Source organism: Lactuca saligna, chromosome 2, assembly GCF_052625555.1.
Source record: "Lactuca saligna cultivar CGN05327 chromosome 2, ASM5262555v1, whole genome shotgun sequence".
In the NCBI taxonomy this organism is placed as follows: Eukaryota; Viridiplantae; Streptophyta; class Magnoliopsida; order Asterales; family Asteraceae; genus Lactuca; species Lactuca saligna.
The window spans coordinates 53,394,842-53,421,603 of record NC_136418.1 but is presented as its reverse complement, the minus strand read 5'-3'; the positions used below and the strand labels follow the sequence as shown (position 1 = coordinate 53,421,603).

Below are 26,762 nucleotides of genomic sequence, written 5' to 3'. Positions count from 1 at the left end.
TGTTTTATGTCAAAAGTAATTATATAGGGTTGTGGGGCTACCTTTCCATTCATATAAAGAACGTCGAAAATGGAGTTGAAACGAAGAAGTTATGATTGTTTGAAGTTTTGGAGACAAATTGGGTGAAAACCTGTTCTCACGGGGTAAGAAGTGTAACGACACAAAACTACAACAAAAAAATTTTTGTTTTTAAATAAATAAATCATTAATACAAGCTGTTTTCACAAAACCAGAGTAACCAATATTTAGCAAAACATCAATTAACCAGAGTAATTCACAATATGCAGAAACATGTAGTGTGTGCTCTGCAATCATCCCATGGTCTTCCATTTGAAAACCAAAGTACCTGAAACATAAATTGAAACCGTAAGCACAAAGCTTAGTGAGTTCCATAAAATACCATATCACATACAATCACAAATTATCACACACATACATATAGGTGTCATGGGCTCCCCCATGGTCTTTACTTGGAATGCCATGGGCTTTCCCCTTCATGGTCTAGGATCCAATTTCCATGGGCTCCCCTGGGGTCTTCCACACAAGTATCACAGAGACAACTATCATACCACATAACACATAATGGACTGGCATTGGTGCCTTCGATCCATGGATATATTGAGAAGACTCACCTCGCATTGCTAAATCTTACAGAAACTTCTGGCTGCAGTCTGACTGGTCCCCGAACTATTAATAACAAATGAAACTGAATTAACAATTCAGTTCCAATCCAAAGCTCAACTAACTTCTGAAAGGCCCAAAGGCCCACAAATCAACCATCGGCCCAATTTTCAAATTTGGGCCCAAACCCCTTATATGGACTTGCCTTAAGACCTAACCATTCTCTCTAGTCCAACACTTTGTGTGCTAATGGCCTACTAATAAATCAAACTCTCATGCCCAAAACCAAAGGATCCATAAAGGCCCACAAATGGACTAATTTTCCTAATTGGGCCCAATCTCATTTGGGCCTTATCCTAACCCCATATTTTCCTTAGATACAATTCAGATTACCTCAAGCACCCCTTGTGACAAACTTGGTTAAAGACATACGCCAAAAGGACAAGATTCAGAATCCATGTTGACCCAACTCATCGAGTTGTCTCATCAACTCGGAAACGGGGGAAAAAAACAACTCGCCGAGTTGACTAACCAACTTACCGAGTTCGCCCGTGACCCAACATCTTAACACATTAAGAACTAAATCCATAAGGACATGGCCCTAAAACATAGATCTGACTTCCATGAGATGAAAACCCATGTAAAGTTGCCAACTTTACGTTTATGCATGTCCAAATGAAGCTCTTAAGCCTAAAATGGACTTAATAATTTACTTAATGCACGCATAACACCAAAATCCTCATAAAGTTTTCACCTTTAAGCTCAAGGGTACCAAAACCAACTCAGATTTTGAAAGAACAAACCCCTAAAATGACTTCACTCGTCGAGTTGGTTCATTTAATTCCTGCAATTCCTCCATATTCAACACGTCGAGTTGGCCCCTCCAAATCGTCGAGTTGACATAGAAATAGGGTTATTCTCATAATTTCTCTTTAGGATTTCAGATGTTACAAGAATTAATGCTCACAACGTGAGAGTCCTCACGAGGTGAAAATATATTCTCATGACGTAATAACTATGCAGCCCAAAACCCATGAAATTTTTAGGATTTTAAAAGTAAGGAGTCATGTTTTAGGTTATTTTCTTAGCCTCCATCATATCTAGAACCTCTTAGGAGAAACTCTAGCCACCTTTTTCAAGATTTGAGCCTCCTTTCTCCCCTCTCTCATCCATTTTTTTTTGAGTTTTTGGTGGTTTTGGAGCAATGTTTTCATGCAAGATTAATCCTTGAAGATTGGCAATTCAAGATCTCAACTTTCATCTACCTTCTAGACCTTTGTAAGTTATAACGTTCCAAGATTTATTGCATTTCATCTTTGGATCTAAGTGTATTTGGTGTTTTGGTCCATTTTAATGAGCTTTGAGTGAGAGTTGGGAATAAAGCTTTCAACTTTATTGCTCTCCAAGGTTTCAAGAACATTGTATGTTTTAGATCTGGACCCTAACATCTTTTGATAATTTTAGAATGTTTTCTTGGACCTCATGGACTAGGAAAGTTTTGATCTTTTGCCTTCCCTTTCAGGTATTCAAGTTATTTTGGTCATTTAGGCCATTTTGGTGTATTAAAGTTTAGAACTTGAAGGCTTGAGACATTATTATGGATAAATTTGGAAACTTTGTTCATCTAAACATCATGTTGATTCGGATCTGTAGGTTAGCAACTTAGACTTAATGAATTTATTTGAGAAAGATGCATTCGTGGTCCCTTTGAGACTTAAATACTAGATCTTGGTTGTTTAGACCATCCTAATGGATAAAGTTTCAAACTTTGTCCATTATGAAGCTATTTAGGAACTAGATCTGAGGTTATGGGTCTTGTTCTAAAGAGATTAAGCACTTAATAAACATTTTGGATTTTTGACCAGAAGTAAGGACGTGACATAGGATGTTTCATGTGATAATCCGTAATTTCTATCTTGTAAAAGTCAAATTTGATCAAGAAAAGTCAAAGTTTTCAAATAAAGGTCAAACTTAGTTCTTTTAATATCTTATTATAGTTATATTAAGGAGCTAAAAGTGTATGGAACTTTTATTACATAATCGTTAGAGTTTTTGGAGGGAAATCATTTGGACCAGGGACCACGAACCTTACCTAGACCGTAAACAGCCTTCAGGCCGTGAACAGCCTTTGGGTCGTGATCAAGCCTTCGGTCCGTGAACAGGCTTCAGACCGTGAAACCACGGTTTGTGGCCGTGAACTCCCCTCCTATATATAGAAATGTTGGTTGATTTTACCCCATTTCTTCCCTTCTAACCAGCAACACAAGGATTTTCTCCCAAGGATCTTCAACCGAAAACACTTTCCTCTCAACTATCATCCTCTTCCTTGTATCTTCATAAGATATTGCAAAAGAGCTTCAAGTATTCTTTATCCTTCAAGAGCTTTGGGTCGTGAACCCTTTCCAGCTTCCTCTTTTCGACTATAGCACCCACCTTTGTAAGTTAAGCTTGCAACTCAATCCATTTCCTTGCTATATTTGTGAATATGATCACTAAATGTATACATATATATGTCTTAATGTGCACTTTAGGACTTGTTTTGTCTCGGGATCCAACTCGGAGAACTATTCATCCTATATCAAACTTTCATTCAAATCACTCACACCAGGTGAGTTCATACCCCTTCAAACTACAATTTACATGCTTTTAAATGCTACTTAGGGGGAGAATACAAGTAGAACGGAATATATTTGTGTTAAACATTACATGTGTAAACATTCAAACAAAAGGATTTCTTACTCTCAAAAACTTGTTAAAAACACTTTCAAACTCCTTCAAACTATTTTAAACTTCTTTTATATCAAAATCATATTTGTTTATATATTTACGTATAAGAATGCTTTAATGGACTTAAGACTATTGCTAAACACCTTGACTCCTGTTCCTTGTTTGGTTGTGGGCTTAGGGTAGGATCACTAGTCCAACTGTCGGCTAAATCATAGTTATACTTATTAAATACATACATGAATATTAAACCTCATTTTTAAGGAATATACTTAACTCAGTTGCTTATGTTGAACAACTGAGTTATTTCTACAAATCAGTAACATTTCAAACAAACATACTAGTAAACTATAATAGGTATAGTTTAGAGGATCACACATATTATTACTAGAACAGAGAAACATACATGAGCCAGTACATATATACAATTACTATTCATTACAAAGTATACTATACATTTACAAGAACAAGAAGGAACATACATACTTTAACAAGAACAGAACAACTAAAGTGTGAGATACTATTTCATGGCATAACAATACTCTTGTTGTGTCACATTTTGTAACCAGAGTCTCCTGGAGGGAGAGCGTGAGTTTGTGTATAGATCTATACGGGATTGACCATCCTACACCTTGCTGCTAGCTACAGTGGGACCTGCAGGTCTACGGGTGACAAATGTCATACCATTTTTGACGTTTAAAGAACGTCGTGTTTTATACTAGGCAATCGAGCATGGTTATAACTTAATCACATTTTTACCTTAATTAACAATTTGGTTTTAAGTTATTTAGTACATCAGTAGGGTATTTTATACAATATTATTGTAAATCCTTATTTTTCATTACATTAATATAGTGATATTCTCACATAAGAAATGCATACTATTTTTCATGTAAAAATATTTTTACAAATATGAAAAACACACCTTTATTCTATTTTGAGTTCAAAACATACATTTTGCACCATTTATCAAAGAGAACAGAGCATACAAACAGTCGAGTCTTGGTAGAAGACTACTTTTCATTTTAGTAGAAAATATAGAATTTTCTAGGAAGCATACAAACATTTTCATGAAACAATGGAAAACTTTTGACACTAAAATAATTATTAACTCACCAACTTAAATGTCGATACTCTCTTTCAAAATAACTTCTATTCTTAGGTCACCAGTAGACAGGTACACAAGGAAAGGTTTTTAGATGATGAAGCATGTTCAAGACTCGTCTGTTATTTTGATATATTTTTTGTGTCTTATAACTATACATAAAACACACATGTATTAACTATATTATTAATGCAATGGATGTTGTTTATTGTTTTACTATTGTTCATTGTGATGATATTGTACATGACGTCCTCCTCCCCCGAATGTTTCCACCATTCTGGTTTAGGGGTGTGATAGATTGGTATCAGAGCTTTGTTTATAGTGAACTGAGTATATCAACCCATAAAATATATACAACTATAAATACAATGGGATTAAAACACTCTGACCAAGAGTTATACTTAAAAAATAATAAAATATTTTACTAAAGTATACATGCATTCATACTAGTACAGTGTCACACTAGAGCAAAACAAAAGTATTGCGATTGTTGGACAGCACAAGTAGGCTTGGGGATATATGATCAGGTTTGGAATTGATATAGCCTGATCAACCATATATATCCGAGAAGTGATTAGCATATACCTAGGAATGGTTGTGGTGTTACAACAAGTCTAAAAACTTACTTACTATACTATAAAGAAGAACTAGAACATAACATAAACTTAAAATACTATTGGAGTATTTTGTGGTGCTAATTGCTTATGTGAAAACTAAAAACGACCCTTACTAGTAGGTCTATAGTTGCTGAGTGGATACGCTTAGGTTATATGTGACCAAGATGTTATAGACTTAGAATCTGTGATCTTCGCTTTACTTCTTGTTCCTTGTTTGGTTGTGGTCCTAGAGTTAGATCACTTATTCGAAGGTCTATTCTATCTTCAGTTATATATAGTTGGTATGCACTATGTAAGTATAGAAGTAACTGGTAAGGATCATCTTATAATTATATTTAGTAGCACATCTATTATATGTTTCTTACACCCATATTCTCGCTTAGATAACATGGCTGGATTTCATCTGTCGGGTGACCCGTACTTTCCCAATCAAGGAAACATTAGATGGTTCAACGTTGAGGAAGAGGAAGTTGACCCAATAGTCCCAGCAGAGGAAGACCCCGAGGAGAGTTCTGATGAAGAGAATGAGGAGGAAGCTCAGGAAGACTCTGACTCGGAACCCGAGGTCTATAATCAACCTCAAGTTGCCCAGAATCATAACCCTCGACCGGTATTTCATGGCCTGACGCCTCTGTGGGCAGTGAACTTAGGTAGGTGGAACCACGAACACGGACAACCTCTTCCCAATAATGGAGACCGAAGCTTTTATAACTTGAGCGAAGGAGGCTCAGCTGATAGAGCCCTCACTATCTTTGTTCGTCGAGTTGCTTGCAGTGTCGAGCAGGGAAGGGAAAACTTTGACCAAGTTATGGAGATCAGGGCTAACTTTGGAGTCAACATAGTTCGCCTCCTCCACCTGACCGATGACCAGGAGTTAACAAGGACTCACTCCGACGCCATACAGATAGAAGTGAATGCCTGCCAATCCAAATTTACGGATCTTCGACAGAACCAGGTGGTATTGCAAAGGCGTTTGTGGGAGATAGAATAACAGCTAGCTGAATCCAAGGTTGGATCAAGTACTAACCAGAACAACACTCCTCATGAGTAGAGCCTACTCTACTCTCTCACTTTTGGATATAAATTAGGTCTATGTATAGACTTTAGTATTAATTTTATGCTTATGTTTAAGACCCTGAACATTTAGTATGTTAGGTCTTTGTGCTGTCAAAATTTTCTCTTTTTTGGTGTGGTGTAAGACCTACTCCAAGGTCAATTTTCCTGAACTCTATACATCTATAATACCAATGATATTGACAGGCATCTAATTCCCTTGGGAATCTCTCTATTCAATTGCTTTCATCTTTCTAGCAGTAGATCTCTACCGAAAGTACATCCTTATTTATTAATTGAACTATGGTGATTTAGTTCATGGAACACTCTCATTATTCTCACTGTTGAATTCTTACATTTATCTGCATCTACTAAACTTATAGTTGAAGGATACACCCATGCAAATCAAACAGATGTCCTCCTTGCAATCTACCAATAACTCCAACTCAGCCACCACCTCCACCCCAATTCGATCCTATAGTTTTTCAAGTTGTAGTGATTATGGTTGTAACAACAACCTTAACCCAAACCAATGCTAGCGGTACTAACGGTGGTAAAATGGTTGTTAACTCCACCCAAGGTGATAGTCATGGACACCCTAAGGAGTGTTCTTACAATGACTTCACCAACTGCAAACCCAAAGCCTTTAATGGTACCGGGGGAATCATTACTCTGTCGCATTGGTTCAAGAAAATTGAGTCGATCTTTGAGATCTGCTCCTTCCTGGAAGGAAGCAAAGTAAAATTTGATGCCTGCACCTTCTCGGATAGAGCCCTCACATGGTGGAATGACCATGTTAAGTCACTTACTCTTGTAGTGGCTAACGCGATAGGCTATGATACGCTGAAGGAGCTTATGTCAGCAGAGTATTGCCCGAGGGGTGAAGTTCATAAACTTGAACATGAATTTTGGAGCCTTAAGATCAAGGGCTCTAACATAGTGGCCTATACGACTAGATTTGGTGATCTAGTGGCTTTCTGTCCAGGAATGGTCCCCACCGAGGGCAAGAAAATAGAGAGGTACATTTAGGGATTGGTACCTCCATATCAGGGGAATGTTTTGTCTTCGAACCCCTCTACGTTCGACAGTGCCAAGCGATTGGCATAGAGGCTTATCGACCATGGGGTCCCTCTACAAGCAACGGCCACTGCTTTCCCAGAACTAGCCAAAGAAACTAATAACAAGAGGACTTTTGGGGACAAGAATAAGAACTAATCAGCGCAAAACTCTACCAAGAAACAACAAATTATGGTTGTTTATGCCACAATAACTCTTTCTGTCCCTGCACCAACGAAGGAGTATGCTAGAAGTCTACTGAAGTGCAACAAGTGCAACTTCCACCACAATGGACCCTGCTGGGAGATACACTATGCTAACTTCAACAGGAAGGGGCACACTGCCCGTTTCTGTAAGGCACCGGCAAGGCCAATCTCACAGGTCCTTAGTGCTAGAGCAGGCCAAGCCTGCTACAGGTGCGGTGAAGTTGGGCACTTCAAACGAAACTGCCAAAGGCAGGGAATATTGGCGGGGTGGGAAGAGTCTTTGGCTATTGGCCATGAGGAAGTCGTGGTAGACCCGACGGTGGTCACGGGTACATTTCTCCTAGATAACTCTTATGCATGCATATTATTTGATAATGGAAAGGAGAGGAGTTTCATGAATCAAAAATTTGCACACCAACTTAAATGCCAACCACAAGCAGTAAAAGAAACGTTCACCGTAAAATGGCTAATGGGAAACATTCAAACAAAAGGATTTCTTACTCTCAAAAACTTGTTAAAACACTTTCAAACTCCTTTAAACTATTTGAAACTTCTTTTATATCAAAATCATATTTGTTTATATATTTACGTATAAGTATGCTTTAACGGACTTAAGACTATTGCTAAACACCTTGACTCCTGTTCCTTGTTTGGTTGTGGGCTTAGGGTAGGATCACTAGTCTGACTATCGGCTAAATCATAGTTACACTTATTAAATACATACATGAATATTAAACCTCATTTTTAAGGAATATACTTAACTCAGTTGCTTATGTTGAACAACTGAGTCGTTTCTACAAATCAATAACATTTCAAACAAACATACTAGTAAACTATAATAGGTATAGTTTAGAGGATCATACATAGTATTACTAGAACAGAGAAACATACATGAGCCAGTACATATATACAATTACTATTCATTACAAAGTATACTATACTTTAACAAGAACAAGAAGGAACATACATACTTTAACAAGAACAGAACAACTAAAGTGTGAGATACTATTTCATGGCATAACAATACTCTTGTTGTGTCACGTTTTGTAACTAGAGTCTCTTGGAGGGAGAACGTGAGTTTGTGTATAGATCTATACGGGATTGACCATCCTACACCTTGCTGCTAGCTACAGTGGGACCTGCAGGTCTACGGGTGACAAATGTCATACCATTTTTGACGTTTGAAGAACGTCGTGTTTTATACTAGTCAATCGAGGATGGTTATAACTTAATCACATTTTTACCTTAATTAACAGTTTGGTTTTAAGGTAGTTAGTACATCAGTAGAGTATTTTATACAAAATTACTGTAAATCTTCATTTTTCATTACATTCATATAGTGATATTCTCACATAAGAAATGCATACTATTTTTCGTGTAAAGATAGTTTTACAAATATGAAAAACACACCTTTATTCTATTTTGAGTTCAAAACATACATTTTGCACCATTTATCAAAGAGAGTAGAGCATACAAACAGTCGAGTCTCGGTAGAAGACTACTTTTCATTTTAGTAGAAAATATAGGATTTTCTAGGAAGCATACAAACATTTTCATGAAACAAAGGCAAACTTTTGACACTAAAATACTTATGAACTCATCAACTTAAATGTTGATACTCTCTTTCAAAATAATTTGTATTATCAAGTCACCAGTAGACAGGTACACAGGACCAGGTTTTGAGAAGACGAAGCATCTTCAAGACTCGTCTTTTATTTTGATATATTTTTGGTGTCTTATAACTATACACAGAACACACTTGTACTAACTATATTATTAATGTAATGGATGTTCTTCCTTGTTTTACTATTATACATTGTGATGATACTAGACATGACGTCCTCCGCCCCCGAACGTTTCCGCTGTTCTAGTTTGGGGGTGTAACATGGCACGACGTGACGGTGTTCGAAATCGAAATTGTCTTGTCATTGGATTCTTGCGGCGCGTCCAAGGAATGGTCACGATGTGACTTTGACTTTGACTAAGCTGACCGTTGACTTTTTGATCAATTTGACTTTTGGTCAAACTTGGGTAGAATTAAGTATTTGACTAAGGATTAGTCTCTGTTTGGTTTTAGGAAGTTTGGGTTGGCTGTTTTGATGTTGAGGTAGTTGTTGGACTTTAGTTGTGTAATTAAGGTGAGTCTCTTCAATGTACTCATGGGTCGAAGGCACCAATACTGGCCCACTAGATTATTTTGTAGGATGATAGTTGTCTTTTTGACACTTGTTGATAGTCCTGTATGTGCTTGTTGTCTTTGTGACTCTTGTTGATATAACTTATGCTTATATGTAGTGAGTGAAATAGACCCGTACTGTTTGAAATATACCAAGGGATTCGGAAGGGACTCAGGGGTGAAATAGACATGTATCGGTTGAAAGATATCGAAGGAGTCGAAAGGGACTCACAGGTTAAGTGGAATCGTATCGGTTGAAAGATACCAAACGATTCTGAAGAAACTCAGTGGTGAAATAGACCCGTATGGGTTTAAAGACACCGAAGGATTTGGAAGGACCTCAGGGTTGAAATACACCCCTTTTAGCTTGCAACGATAATGTATGTTAAGTATTTGGTATTTTATGGAAATCACTAAGCTTTGTGCTTACAGTTATGTTTAAAATGTTTTTAGGGTAGTTTTTGTTTCAAAAGGAAGGGTAACATTCATCGCACTACATCCCCTGGAGAATTATTCCTATTTTATTGTTTATGATTTTACTCTGATGTTTTGAGAATACTTTGACTATGATTGTCTTTTGGAATAATTAATGAATGGTTTTGACTTATTTAAAATAAAAGTTTTACTCGGTATTTTTGGACGTTACATAAAATGTTACATAATTATCATGAAACGACCCAAAAATACGACCCAAAAATTTCGTTTTTCATAATAATCAAAACCATAATCATAGAAAAACATACGCGATGTATCCCAAATCATAATAAAATATTGTGCGGAAAACTGTATCATACTATATCAAATCCAAAACAACTAAAACCATCCCCAGGATAAAAGCTAAGCTGTGGTGTGTGCGATGCTATCACCCCGAGCTCTTCCCTTTGCTTGCGGAAGTACCTGAAACCCAAACTGAAACTGTAAGCACGAAGCTTAGTGAGCTCCCCCAAACTACCACATACCATACAATAACCTATAAACACATATTGGGCCTCGCCCACTGCATCGGACCGAAGCCCAGAAACTGCATCAGACCGAAGTCCGGAACTGACTGGGACCTTGTCCCCTGCATCGGACCGAAGTCCGGAACTAACTGCATCGGACCAAAGTCTGGAACTAACTGGGACCTTGTCCCCTGCATCGGACCGAAGTCCGGAACTAACTGCATCGGACCGAAGTCCGGAACTAACTGCATCGGACCAAAGTCCGGAACTAACTGCATCGGACCGAAGTCCGGAACCGACTGGGACCTTGTCCCCTGCATCGGACTGAAGTCCGGAACTGACTGACTGAACATGGCATAGTATAACACATCAACTAACATGAACACATATACGGCATACTTCATCAGGCCGTAGCCCGGAACACATAACACTTAACGCATAAAACATAGCACACAAATCCTGTTCGAGCCACGAAGGCATCAAACATACTAGCTACTGCGTCGGACCTAAATCCGGGAACTACTGCTAACTGAACGGGCCGGCATTGTGGCCTTAGACCAGTTCCTACTGGAAGGAAACTCACCTCGTAAGCTGGCTGCTGGGTGTGTGGCTCGGGAAGCTAACGACTGCTGCTCCTGAATCTCCTCGGCTACAAGTCCATAACACACTCAATCAAATACTAAACACTGCGCTTGGGGTAAAATGACTCTTTTACCCTTGGTCAAAGTCAACTCTCTTTTGGGCTGACTCGCCGAGTTGGGCCGCCTAACTCGCCGAGTCCTACTCTCACTTCTCAGTTCTGCACGCTGCTACTCGTCGAGTGTGGCATCGACTCGACGAGTACCCCCTTGATCCAAGAACTCAGACAATCTTCATCCGACTCGTCGAGCCGTATGAACAAACTCGACGAGTTGTTCTTGATCTATAAGAAGATTGCCTTGGACTCGCCGAGTTGTATGAACAACTCGCCGAGTCCCTCCATCACTCAGTCTACCCTCAACTCGCTGAGTCCACTCTCTAACTCACTGGGTCCACTCGACACTGATAAAAATGAAGGAATCGGGAACTCGCGACCCAACTCGCCGAGTCGTTCTTCCCGACTCGCCGAGTTGCCGCCATGCAACTGATTTTTACTCGATTTCGTTTGAATCCAACACATACAATTGATAGATCTGAGTCCAATAAGCTGATTTACCACGTAAAGTTTCCAACTTTACGTGTACAACCTCATGAATAAGGGAAATAAGGCTAAAAGATGCACAAAATGGGTAGATCTATGGTTACTATGCAAAGAAACTCCAAAAAGGCAGTAGATCTGGGCTCTACAACACCCAATCATTCAGATCTAAAGATATCTCGACTTATTAAGGCATTCATGCAAACATAAGGCGTGGAACAAGCATCAACTAGATCTTAGAAGAGCTCTAATGGAGGTTTAAAGCATATAACAAGAGGGGAAATCTGAAAATACCTCAAATAACTCAGATTTGCCCTTGGATCTTTGCACTACAACTCTTCTCCTTGCTCCTTTCTTCTTCTCCTTCTTCACACCTTCACAAAATGGCACACAAAACACTTATAAGCTCTCAAGGTGGATTAAGGTTCTTTCCCACAGCTTTAGAGGGTGAGGGAGGCGAGAATGGGGGCTATAAGGTGACTTAAATAGTGGGCAACCCGGGGATTTAGGGTTTCACCCAGACGGATGGACTCGCCGAGTCAGGGATATGGACTCGCCGAGTCCCCGGCTCACGCGTGCTCGAAGTCGCAACCCTACTCGGCGAGTCAGGCTATGACTCGCCGAGTCCCTCTTGCAAAACTTACAACAATTACCAATGAATTAACATACCGGGAACGGGTCGTTACAATTCTCCCCCACTTGTCTCGGACTTCATCCTCGAAGTCTGCTTCGGCTGGATCTGCAAATATCTCCGGGTAGTGCGCTCTCATCTCCTCCTCAGCCTCCCACGTCCATTCAGACCCCTTCCGGTGCTGCCACTGCACCTTCACTAGCTGAATTACCTTGTTCCTCAAGGTCTTGATCTTCCGTTCCAGAATCGCGACCGGCCTCTCAATATAATTCAGGCCGCTATCAACCTGAATGTCCTCTAGGGGAACGACTGCTGTCTCATCCACCAAACACTTCCTTAACTGCGACACGTGGAAGGTGCTATGTATCTGACTAAGCTCCTCAGGAAGATCCAATCGATAAGCAACCCGACCCACCCGGGCCAAGACCCTGAAAGGACCAATAAATCTGGGGCCCAATTTGCCCCTCTTCCGGAACCTGATGACACCTTTCCAAGGTGAGACTTTCAGAAGAACCATATCTCCCACCTGGAACTCCAAGTCCGAACGCCTCCTGTCGGCGTAGCTCTTCTGCCGACTCTGCGCAGTCTGCAGCCTACTACGGACCTGCTGGATCAACTCAGCCGTCTTGAGCACCACTTCGGTGCTCCCTATGACTCGCTGACCGACCTCGCCCCAACAAATCGGGGTCCTACACTTCCTGCCATATAACATCTCAAAAGGAGGTCGATCAATGCTCGCATGATAACTGTTGTTATACGAGAATTCCGCTAACGGAAGATACGTATCCCAACTGCCCCCAAAATCTAGAACACATGCCCTAAGCATGTCCTTAAGAGTCTGAATCGTCCTCTCGCTCTGCCCGTCAGTCTGAGGGTGGAAAGCGGTGCTGAAATGGAGACGAGTACCCATCTCATCGTGGAACCGCTTCCAGAATCTGGACGTGAAACGAACATCTCGGTCCGACACCACCGATACCGGCACTCCATGGCGTGCCACAATCTCCCGCACATAGATATCGGCTAACTTTTCCGTCGATATACTCTCCTGAATCGGAATAAAATGAGCACTCTTCGTCAACCGATCCACTACTACCCATATCGAGTCCACTCCACGTGCGGTCCTGGGGAGTTTGGTGACAAAATCCATGGTGATATCCTCCCATTTCCACACGGGAATGTCTAACGGCTGCATCTTGCCGTGAGGTCTCTGGTGCTCCGCCTTGACCTTCCGGCAGGTCAAACATCTCTCAACATACCAAGCGACGTCCCGCTTCATGCAGGGCCACCAATAATCAGGTCGAAGATTTCGATACATCTTCGTCGCTCCTGGGTGAATAGAAAATCGAGACTTATGAGCCTCGTCCATCAATACTTGCCGTACCCCACCCCAGTACGGTACCCACACCCTACCATGAAGCGTCAACAAACCCCGACTGTCGTAATCAAATGAAGCTACTCGGCCCACTATCCTCTCACACTTCTGCCTCTCCTCCTTGAGGCCCTCCATCTGAGCCTCTTTGATCCGCTCCAACAACGGAGTGATCACTGTCATCCTCATACACAGATCTCTGATAGGGGCCGTCGACACCTTGTGGCTCAGGGCGTCGGCCACCACATTGGCCTTCCCTGGATGATAAAGGATCTCACAGTCATAGTCTTTCAGCACGTCCAACCATCTCCTCTGCCTCATGTTCAAACTCGGCTGATCCATAAGATATCGCAAACTCTTGTGATCCGTGTAAATAGTACAGCGGACCCCATAAAGGTAATGTCTCCAAATCTTGAGGGCAAACACAACTGCCCCCAGCTCCAAGTCGTGGGTAGGATAATTAGCCTCGTGAGGCTTCAACTGTCTCGAGGCATAAGCTACTACGTGTCCTCGCTGCATCATTACTGCTCCCATACCTGTGATCGAAGCATCACAATAGACTACGAAGTCCTCTACTCCCTCTGGCAAGGTAAGGATCGGAGCCTCGCACAATCTCTGTCTGAGAGTCTCGAACGCCGCCTGCTGCTCAGGCCCCCAACGAAAAACCACCGACTTCTTGGTTAGTCGGGTGAGCGGCACTGCTATCTTGGAGAAGTCCTGAATAAATCTCTAATAATACCCTGCCAGCCCTAGGAAGCTCCGAATCTCAGATGGAGACCTCGGGACCTCCCACTGCATCACGGCTTCAATCTTGGCCGGATCTACCAAAATACCCTTCTGGTTGACGAGATGACCAAGAAACTGCACCTCGCGCAACCAGAACTCACACTTGGAGAACTTTGCGAAAAGTCTCTCCCTCCTCAAAGTCTCCAACACCTCCCGCAGGTGCTCCTCGTGCTGCCCCTGCGTCTTGGAATATACCAAGATGTCATCTATGAATACTATCACCGACCGATCCAGCATCGGTCTGCACACGCGGTTCATGAGATCCATGAACACGGATGGGGCATTGGTGAGCCCAAATGGCATCACCACGAACTCATAATGACCATACCGGGTCCTGAAAGCAGTCTTCTGCACATCCTCATCTCTAACCCTCATCTGATGATAACCGGAGCGTAGATCGATCTTGGAGAACCAAGACGCTCCCTGAAGCTGATCAAACAAGTCATCTATCCTCGGAAGTGGGTAACGGTTCTTCACCGTTACTTTGTTCAACTCCCGATAATCAATGCACATACGATGTGACCCATCCTTCTTCCTCACAAATAAGATCGGCGCTCCCCAAGGCGAACTGCTCGACCGAATGAAACCCTTGTCTAACAGCTCCTGAAGCTGTGTAGACAACTCTTGCATCTCAGGGGGAGCAAGTCGATACGGTGCTTTGGCTATCGGAGTCGCACCAGGAACTAGGTCGATCCTGAACTCAACCTGCCTCTCTGGAGGTATCCCCGGCAAATCCTCGGGAAACACATCCGGGTAGTCACGAACAATAGGAACATCATCAATCGTCGTCTTGCCCTTCTCCCGGGCATCCAAGACGTAAGCTACAAAACCGGCGCAACCCTGCTGAACATAGCGCCTCGCCCTTGCGGCGGAACAAAAGGTCGGTCCTCGCTGGGGCCTCTCGCCCTGAATCACTATCTCTCCCCCACTGGGAGTGCGAACCCTCACTAGCTGAAGCTCACAATCAATCACCGCCCCATTGGGGCTGAGCCAATCCATGCCCACAATAACTTTATTCCCACGCAGGGGAATAGGAACCAGGTCCACTGAAAACTGCTCATCAAATATCTGAAGGGAACACCCTCTATGTACTCTACCGACCCTCACGGTCCTATCATCTGCTATCTCAACCTCTAATGGACAATCCAGCTCCCCTGGAGCTCTGCTAAATCTCTTGCTAAGCGCAAGCGATACAAATGATCGGGTAGCCCCCGAATCGAACAATACCAAAGCAGGGATGCCGTTCACCGAGAACGACCCTAAATAAAACATATCATCAAGTAATATTCAAACGATATTATAACAATTAAAAGATGGAGGAAAGATACATACCCGTCACCACATCAGGAGTCGCTCGCGCCTCCTCTGCTGTCATCTGAAATGCCCTGCTCTTCGCCACTGGCGCATCAGATCGGCCCTGCCGGCCATCCGTAATCCTCAAGGTGGCAGGGGTAGGTGCAACCACCTTCCCTGCTGCAGCTAAACTGGGACACTGGGACCTTTTATGTCCCCTCTGATTGCACTGAAAGCAAATCAGATCCGATGCTGTAACCGTAGTAGCAGGGGTCGTACAATCCCTACTCAAATGCCCAGTCCGACCGCACTTGTAGCAGCCGGAACTCCCTGCCTTGCACGCCCCCTCGTGCAATCTCCCACACTTGCCACACCGACCGTGGCTCTGCTGACTCCTAGACCTGTGATCTGAAACCTTGGGCTTTTTGCCCACACTGCCTGAACCCGAAACCGCCTCCAGTTTCCTCTTCTTCTCCATCTCGAGATCAATCTCCCTCTCTCTAGCTCTGGCAATCATGTCGTCCAGCGTTTTACAACTGGACCGGCTCACAAACATGCGGATGTCACTCCGCAACATCTCATGATAACGGGCCTTCTTCATCTCCTCATCGGCTGCATACTGAGGAACAAGAAGGGCCCTCTCCCTGAACTTGGCGGTGATCTCCGCCACTGTCTCTGTAGTCTGGGTAAGGTCCTGAAACTCCCTAGCTAACTGCTGCACCTCAATGACCGGTGCAAACTCCACCCTGAACCAGGTAGAGAAATCAGCCCAGTTCATGGCATCCAATGCCGCATCATCCCCGATGGCATGTCCGACCTCCTCCCACCAATCCCGTGCCCTGTCCTTCAGAAGACAGGACGCCAATCTGACCTTATCCCCCTCGGGACACCTACTAGTGCGGAAAGCGTTGGCCACATCCGCCAACCATCTAGTACTCGCTATGGGGTCCCGCGCCCCATGATAGTCTGGAGCCCCGCATGCCCTGAACTCCCTGAACGTAAGTGTGCGCGACCCCATCACGACCGCCATCTCAGCACGGAAAGTACTCAATCTCTCATCCATCAGCTCTAAAATACCCTCCTTGATCGAACCGAAGATCACAGGAGTCTGCTCCAGTATGATGTGGGTAACCTCAAAAGAAAGGAACTCTCTAGTCTGCTCATCCATCTGCCCAACCTCCGGGCCTGATCCCGATCCTGATCCCCCTCCGGCATCTGAGCTGCCGACTGCTGGTCTCGGACGCAAAACTACCATTCTGAAACATATCATAACAACATCAGAACACTGAAATATCTCAAGGGATCATGACACTGCTACTAGCTTCCTGGTCTTGTCTTGGCCTTCCTTGATTCAAGTACCGATCCTCTGCTTTCAGTAGTACGGGCCCATACTACCTTCTACATCTATCCGTACTTTCCTCAAGAACTGCCTTGACTCCACCAAGTCACTTCTACTACTGCTATTCTCTGCTACTCTCATCATAGGCTTGCCCTAGGGAAACCTCAAGCTTAACACGACTGGTCCTCAGCTGCTGTAGGTCTCCTCATAATGCCAGTTAGCCACCACCTAAACACCATCACATGTGATGAGGATCAGATAATCCTTCAAGTAAAAGATCCGTCCCTACAACGGTTGGACTCAAACAAGAGCTGCGCAATAGGGCCAGTTCCAGCACTCTGGGATTATTCAAACCTGATCACATGTGGTGTGACGTGTTCACCTAATGGCTAACTCCCATTACTCAGAACCCCACCAAGCACGAAGCAAGCAGCATTCGGACAAGGGAAACAGACTCAGGCCAAACTATTCTCATAACAAGAAACTGCACTAGCATAGGATGCTAAGCTTCCACTAACAGGCATAACCTAATCATGCTATCCTACTGCTGTCTACCCAGTACTAGCATGCAATACTCATAAAGCTGTAACACATAAACAGGCACATAAGGCATTCTCCTAGATCCTTAGTCCTATACTAGCATGCTGTTCTACTGAAACTGAAACTGAACAATTAACTTGTATGGGTAATTTGGGAGTACTTACTTGAGCTCGGCTGACCGCATGCACACACCTCTATCTTGTTAAAAACAATTCTTTCTTTCTAAGTGCTTTCAAAATTCTTTTTGGTAAAACATTTTTATTTTACTAAAATCTTTTATTTCCCTTAGTTTGAGTTCAGACACACCCGGAAGTGTATCCGAATCCCTCAAACCAGGGCTCTGATACCAACTTGAAACGACCCAAAAATTTCGTTTTTCAATATAATCAAAACCATAATCATAGAAAAACATACGCGATGTATCCCAAATCATAATAAAATACTGTGCGGAAAATTGTATCATACTATATCAAATCCAAAACAACTAAAACCATCCCCAGGATAAAAGCTAAGCTGTGGTGTGTGCGATGCTATCACCCCGAGCTCTTCCCTTTGCTTGCGGAAGTACCTGAAACCCAAACTGAAACTGTAAGCACGAAGCTTAGTGAGCTCCCCCAAACTACCACATACCATACAATAACCTATAAACACATATTGGGCCTCGCCCATTGCATCGGGCCGAAGCCCGGAAAACTGCATCGGACCGAAGTCCGGAACTGACTGGGACCTTGTCCCCTGCATCGGACCGAAGTCCGGAACTAACTGCATCGGACCAAAGTCCGGAACTAACTGGGACCTTGTCCCCTGCATCGGACCGAAGTCCGGAACTAACTGCATCGGACCGAAGTCCGGAACCGACTGGGACCTTGTCCCCTGCATCGGACCGAAATCCGGAACTGACTGACTAAACATGGCATAGCATAACACATCAACTAACATGAACACATATACGGCATACTTCATCGGGCCGTAGCCCGGAACACATAACACTTAACGCATAAAACATAGCACACAAATCCTGTTCGAGCCACGAAGGCATCAAACATACTAGCTACTGCGTCGGACCTAAATCCGGGAACTACTGCTAACTGAACGGGCCGGCATTGTGGCCTTAGACCCGTTCCTACTGGAAGGAAACTCACCTCGTAAGCTAGCTGCTGAGTGTGTGGCTCGGGAAGCTAACGACTGCTGCTCCTGAATCTCCTCAGCTACAAGTCCATAACACACTCAATCAAATACTAAACACTGCGCTTGGGGTAAAATGACTCTTTTACCCTTGGTCAAAGTCAACTCTCTTTTGGGCTGACTCGCCGAGTTGGGCCGCCCAACTCGCCGAGTCCTACTCTCACTTCTCAGTTCTGCACGCTGCTACTCGTCGAGTGTGGCATCGACTCGACGAGTACCCCCTTGATCCAAGAACTCAGACAATCTTCATCCGACTTGTCGAGCCGTATGAACAAACTCGACGAGTTGTTCTTGATCTATAAGAAGATTGCCTTGGACTCGCCGAGTTGTATGAACAACTCGCCGAGTCCCTCCATCACTGAGTCTACCCTTAACTCGCTGAGTCCACTCTCTAACTCACTGGGTCCACTCGACACTGATAAAAATGAAGGAATCGGGAACTCGCGACCCAACTCGCCGAGTCGTTCTTCCCGACTCGCCGAGTTGCCGCCATGCAACTGATTTTTACTCGATTTCGTTTGAATCCAACACATACAATTGATAGATCTAAGTCCAATAAGCTGATTTACCACGTAAAGTTTCCAACTTTACGTGTACAACCTCATGAATAAGGGAAATAAGGCTAAAAGATGCACAAAATGGGTAGATCTATGGTTACTATGCAAAGAAACTCCAAAAAGGCAGTAGATCTGGGCTCTACAACACCCAATCATTCAGATCTAAAGATATCTCGACTTATTAAGGCATTCATGCAAACATAAGGCTTGGAACAAGCATCAACTAGATCTTAGAAGAGCTCTAATGGAGGTTTAAAGCATATAACAAGAGGGGAAATCCGAAAATACCTCAAATAACTCAGATTTGCCCTTGGATCTTTGCACTACAACTCTTCTCCTTGCTCCTTTCTTCTTCTCCTTCTTCACACCTTCACGAAATGGCACACAAAACACTTATAAGCTCTCAAGGTGGATTAGGGTTCTTTCCCACATCTTTAGAGGGTGAGGGAGGCGAGAATGGGGGCTATAAGGTGACTTAAATAGTGGGCAACCCGGGGATTTAGGGTTTCACCCAGACGGATGGACTCGCCGAGTCAGGGATATGGACTCGCCGAGTCCCCGGCTCACGCGTGCTCGAAGTCGTGACCCTACTCGGCGAGTCAGGCTATGACTCGCCGAGTCCCTCTTGCAAAACTTACAACAATTACCAATGAATTAACATACCGGGAATGGGTCGTTACATATCAACAATGTAATATTTTATAAATATAAAATTTTAGATTATATTAATACCACTGCGAAGGAACCTTCATTTGTTATGGCCTAGCAATAGGTGTGGTTGCTTTCTTGTCAAGTTGAACAATCTCTGGTGACGGCTCAACTACATGCCCTATACCACTAGGGACAAATTCCTTCTCCAACCCATTAACAAAAGTATCATCAAAATTCATCTCCGAACCATGGTAATATCCCTCTTACTCATCTTCATTTACCGTGTCCTCCCCACTAAACCTTGTATTTGGTTTATCATGTTTCTGCAATATAAGGTCTACTTTTGAAGACAAATGACTCAAAACGCCTATTAGATGTTCAATGACCTTGTTGTCACACCCCCGAACTAGACTGCAGAAACGTCCGATGAGATGGATGCATGGAAATATGGGAGTTGCATGGAAAACCACTAAGTAAAAATGAGTTGGCACACACAAAGTCAACTCCTCCTTCTTTGTGGGCTTGGGCCGAGAATGGAGAGGGAAAAGAGAAGGAATTGGGTCTTGAGTGCTTTGCCCATATTATGACTCACTTTAGATGATGTTTGGGCCTAAATAAATCAAAGTGTAATTTTTATGACCTAATAGGGCTAATTTAGTTGGTTGTGACTCATTAAGGCCCAAAATATAACGTTTCATGTATATGGGTCCATTTAGGGCCCATTTGAGAGTTCTAGATTCAAGATGGATAAATTGGAAGTTTATTAGTCCATTAGGTCCAATAAGGAATTCCTAGTCCAAAATGGACTTAAATCGCGATTTCAAAGGTTTCCAATTCTTTGTTGATCATTTGTAGTGTCAGAATGAAGTATTTGATGAAGTTTTGTTGTTATAGGATAAGCATCATGCATGCTTTCATGTTATTGATTCATAGTTGTTATAAGTGTTGTAGTTACAATGCACCAAAGTTTCTAGTTGTGGCACTTGTGCTCGTCTTCGTTTTCTTTACCGACCTTGTTGATGTGTCACTTGACATGCGACTGGTCTGGTGCGAGGAAGAAGCAGTTGAGGTCGTTTTTATGGATGATGTTCCATCCTTATACTTCTTTCTTCGATGAGGTTTGACTACAAAAAGTGGTGGGATTTGTTGCCATGGGGGAGATTCCACACAGTTCAAAGTCCATTTACGTAACAAACATAAAACGGCTCAAGGATCTTCGTTTACATCGCCTCGACAACACGTGGCTGGTTGTTATGCTGTAAATATTACATTGTTAGTTTAACACCAAAAATTCATTGGAATCTATAGGTATATATAATTAAATATAATAAAACATACAAAAGACACGTTTATTAAACGACGACACTGATCCCAAGATAATGGTATTTTTCTTCTCCACGCCCTCATTCGTGGAAATTCTCCCAACATGTGAATAACAAACTACATTGCCTTTAGGAGTGTCTCAAAAATCCATATCTATGGGATGAAAAGGAAAGTATGATGTTTGTTATAGTATAAAAACAGAAGTATGATGATATGGTATGAAAACAAAACTCTGATGCCATTATGGCATAAAAACAAAAGTACAATGCTATTATGGTATAGAAAAGAAAGTATGATGCTATTATGGTATAAAATTTCATTTCAAACTAACCTTAAACAGAAGCATAAATCCAACAATGGTATACTTATGTATTTTCGTCGACTCGGAATTGGCCTACTTAAATAGTTTAAATCTTTCAATTTTCTCAAACATTCTACGCATCAACCCCGAAGTATAGGTCCAGAGGTATGTACCCTATGCAAACCAGCAATTTTCATTTTAATTATTATAATTATTTTTTGTATTTATAAAGAATTTACAAATGTAGTACATATTCCAATTATATAAATTTTCTGTAAGCTTATATATTGACGTGGGAATGCACATTTTAACGTCCCTTCCTTGGAGACCTTTCAACACAAAAACAAGTTGGATAAGCATTATTGCATCATCATATTCAAGTGCAAGATATTTTGGAGACATAATGTACTATTTTAAATATCTGAGTTGCAAACATGCATCTATAATGTCTAGGAACAACCGAGCCCGACGATTTGAATTTAAGTGGCCTTTTTCTTCATGGAGTAAATGTACATAAGGGCCAACTCTTAACCTGCTTATCAAAATATACTATGTTTCACCAAATAACAAGTGCACCCCCTATATCTCAAACTGAAACATCTCCACTTCAAACATGTCTTGAGAGTGTACTTCATGCAACATCATCAAATGCACGAGTAAGGTGTCACCATTAGGGACATGCATTCCTAAGAATTTCCCAAATGGTAAAGCTTCAAATAATGATCATTACGATTTAAATAGTCGTAGAAAATAGTCTTTAATGATGGTACCGACGACGCCCTTTAAAGTTAAATCGATTTTTTGCACAAAAATCACCGTGCTAAAAAACACATACATTTAATTTAAGAAAATAAATAGCAACATACTTTCAATTTACATTAAAAACTACCCAATTATACAATTCTCATCAACATATGAACTAATTTTCACTTTTATATAAAGGATAATAATTTAAAATTACATTGCTATAATACGGCAGAAAAAAATTATTTAAAGGTCATTCCGTGGAGGGTAAAGGTCAGTCCGTGGAGCTCCCTCTGCACATACACCATACCCTCTGCGGAATGGATCTTCCCTAACAACCTTCTTCTTCCCCAATTTCGCTCTTATTCTAGGTTTTTCTTAGGAACATATAATGCATTTTCAATTACACATCCTACCCTAAAACTAAAGAATATGAAAACGGAATACATAAAATCAGAAATGCAAACACGGGAGCCGAATCCATCGGCAAAAACGTTAAAGGCATTATGATCCACCTACTTTCGTCGCGCGAGGAATAAAACGAAGGTCAACGAGGGTAATGCGAAGCAGCAGAGTCATAAATCCATTGTTGAGTAGTTGACGAAGGTAATGCGGAGATCTTTATCTGAATTGACCAAATAACGAAGTGTCCGCGGAGGCCCTCCGCAGACCTCGTCAACTACTCTGCGGATTGGGAAAAATTACGAACCTACCCTTGATTTATTTATGTATCATTCCGCAAAGCCCGTAGATGACCCTACCACGGAACGCATGTCTATTGTTGGAAAACCTTTTTGAAATCCTCAAACCCCCACCCAAAAAAAGTTTATTAGTGGCAAAATCCTGCATTTAAACATAAATACATTATATATATATATATATATATATATATATATATATATATATATATATATATATATATATATATATATATATATATATATATATATATATATATATATATATATATATGTGTGTGTGTGTAACATCCTCAGTAGGCTATAAAAATGTAGTAACTATAATGCATATAGAAGAAGTATGTGATCATGTTGATATATATGAGTATCCACTAATTACTGGAAATTGTTCTTTTGAGGTGTTGTACCTAATTCATCATCACTAAAAGGGTGTTTATAAAAATAAATAAAAAAAATAAAGAAATAAAAAAAAAAGTTTATTAGTGGCAAAATCCTACATTTAAACATACATACATCATACATGTGTAACATCCTCATATAGAAGAAGTATGTGATCATGTTGATATATATGAGTATCCCCTAATTACTGGAAATTATTCTTTTGAGGTGTTGTAATTCATCAACATCACTAAAAGGGTGTTTATAAAAAAAAAAAGTTTATTAGTGGCAAAATCCTACATTTAAACATACATACATTAATTATAGTAGGCTATAAAAATGATGTAGTAACTATAACGCATATAGAAGAAGTATGTGATCATGTGGGATGTATTAATATAGACATTAAAGAAAGTATTTTGTAAAAGTAAGTTTATTTTTAAAACCATGGGTGGAAATTTGTATCGGGCGCACTATTTTCAACATTCTAGTCGATGCTTTCTCAATCTTAATGACTCCAACTATTCCGAAGAATAAGAAGAATCGCAATGCCCAAAAAAAACCAACACCATAATAAAAAAAATCTATGTTTCTTATTTCGTATTTTGTTTGGTTGTTTAATTTCAATGAAATTTTATGTTTTATTTTACATTTTTAGCTTTTAAATTAATTTCAATTATTTTAAAATATTTAAATTAAATATGAAAAATAAAAGTAAAAAGTGTGGGGCTGTTGAATAAATAATATATGCCTAGTAAAGTGGAGTTCGTGGCGTGGGGAAGGCAACTTTAAGCCCAATTAATCGAATTGATTCGTCATTAAAATGATGTAGTATTGCCATGGATTAATTACAAGAAAGGAAATGCTTCCTCGTTCTATGTATGTTATATAAAAAAATGTTAAAATAATGACCCATTGCTTCAGGCTAAACTTTTTTACAGTATTTCCGCTATTTTAATGTATATTTTCATACTTTGGTAGTTTGACTATGTATTTTAATGGTTTTTGACCTGTTCCCATCTTAACCACCTTATTTTTGCTTCTACTTTAAATATTCATGTATGCTTTGAGAAGTCACTTAATTTTAAACATAATTCTAGTTTTGCAGTTTAATTAATCAGAACAAACATATTCCAAGAGTAAAAAAATTTATCCACTGTATCACAACATACATAGGAAGAACAGAATTAGATCCCAATGTAATCATATATATATTGAAAAGTAAATTAAATGGAATTTTCTTTTCTTCTCCTTCAACAACATTTATCAAATCACATCGCCTATTCCTTCCTTCTTCCCCTAATGATTCGGTTTCTTATATAGATGCTTCTCCACCACCATTTTCCTATATTCTGCACACATTTTCCATATCCAAAATCAACCATTTATTTATTTTTTTATTTAATCACAATTCACAATTAATACAACAAAACAACAAAACTATACCTTCTTGGTTGCTCCAAAGTGCGGCTGCTTGGGTGTTGAGTGGTGAACTTGTGTTTGGTTCTGCAATTAATTTAAATCAGTTTTACTTCAAGGGTAAAATAGTAAATTCATTATACATAGTTTTTACAAGAAAGATCATAATCATTCATACCTCCAAGGAGACTCTGGATAGAAATCAGGATAGTTCTCACATCATAAGCAGATGACCATTTATCCTAAAAAAAAAAGTTGAGTAATTTTGAATCAACTTTACATTTACAAGAAACATTTATCAAAAAGAAAAAAAAGAGATCAATTATTTACCTGAAGAATATCTAAGCATATGTTTCCAAATACATCCACGTTAGGATGAAAGCATCCAGTCTCAAATTTGACCTTTGGAGGCTTGAAAGGGTAATCATTTGGAAAAGAAAGTGAAAGTTTGTACTCTGTCCCTTCAAAGACAGTATCTTTGCTCCCTGAAATTGTTCCTTTCCAACAGAATATGTTGTCTTCTTCAGGAAAAGCAGAAATCCCAGAATCACCACTCATCTAAAATCACATATAAAAATATCAATAAGATTCAATGTCAAGAATCTGAATTTGAATTTAAAAGAAATGGACAAATGGTATAGAGCTTACCATTAATGCCATCAATTCAGACTGTAATCTGTTTCATTAAGACAACAAGAATGTATTAGAATAAGCATCAAGAATACAACAAGAATATAATCTGCAATTTGTTCTTACAGAAATGAAAAAGAATTATAATGGTTCAATTCATCTAAGATTATATATATGTACAGAGAATAACAAAAAGAATAGGGTGGTTATGAACATTCTTCATGGAGGCGATGCCCCCAAAAGTTAGGAACCCTAACTGGCAATAGTAAACCCTAGAAAAAGAAACATATTGCATAAGATTACCACGTTTCCTTAAGTAAATCTCAAAAGCGGACACATTCAAGAAAAATTGAGTCGATCAGCACCAATGACAAATCTGAACAGGACATGGGATTAGTTGAACAGAAAAGGCTAGAAAACCTAGTCAGATTAATTGAATTCAATTTCACGCTTTATGTATAAGATTAAGACAGATCTACAGATGACAAAACCCTAATTCCTCAACCGGTAATTTCAGATAGATTTCAACAAGATCAATTTATGAATCGCAAAATCAAAATTAACAGCGATTGTATGATCTGAAACACAATTAAACGAACCTTTTAAGAACAGATTGGGTGTCGACGGCCTTAGGCGTTGGAAGAGGCTGTTTGGATGCGTTCGTGGGAGGAGCAGCCGTCCTGTTGTTACTGTTGTTGCTATCTTGATTGTTCATGGTTGCCATATATCGGAGTACAGAATTGAAGAAAGAATTCGAAGAAGGGTAGAAGATGAATGGATCTAAATCAAAAGAATTAGAAGAAGAAATTGAGAATTGTTTCTGCTCTCTTCTTTCTTCTTCCAATCTTGAGAGAGATTTAGTAGGGTTTTGAGTTCAGATTGGTTTGATACAAATGAGGGGAAAGGGGGTTTTAGTAGAAGATTTGCACGCAAAGTTTCCTTATTTTTCGAACGTTGAGATTTGACGACGGCGTGTTTCTCTTGCAACGGCTAGTTTCTTTAGGGTTCTTTCCTGTTTTATATTTTGAAATAACCAAATCGCACACACCTTGTTGATTCCTAAAATAAATTAAAGATTTGTATATTTTCATATTTTGATGTCTCATTAGCTAATCTAGAGTAAATTACAAGAATAGTCCCTATGGTTTAGATAATCAGTGTGTTTGGTTCCTAATTCTTTTTCTTAACTCGTACAGTCCTTAAGATGTAAGAATCATCCACACACCCACTATTTTATTACTT

General features: G+C 40.6%; 1 protein-coding gene across 1 annotated transcript; it reads right to left on the bottom strand.

The window, feature by feature from the left end:
* Positions 1 to 24,611: 24,611 nt before the first annotated feature.
* On the bottom strand, positions 24,612 to 26,402 carry LOC145030970 (ubiquitin-conjugating enzyme E2 20-like). The gene is made up of 6 exons (XM_078979406.1): positions 26,120 to 26,402; positions 25,539 to 25,566; positions 25,221 to 25,448; positions 25,069 to 25,132; positions 24,918 to 24,977; positions 24,612 to 24,823 (listed from the first exon to the last, which is right to left on the bottom strand). The coding sequence occupies exons 1-6, from the start codon at positions 26,242 to 26,244 to the stop codon at positions 24,771 to 24,773; spliced, it is 558 nt and encodes a 185-aa protein (XP_078835532.1). The 5' UTR covers positions 26,245 to 26,402; the 3' UTR covers positions 24,612 to 24,770.
* Positions 26,403 to 26,762: the final 360 nt, after the last annotated feature.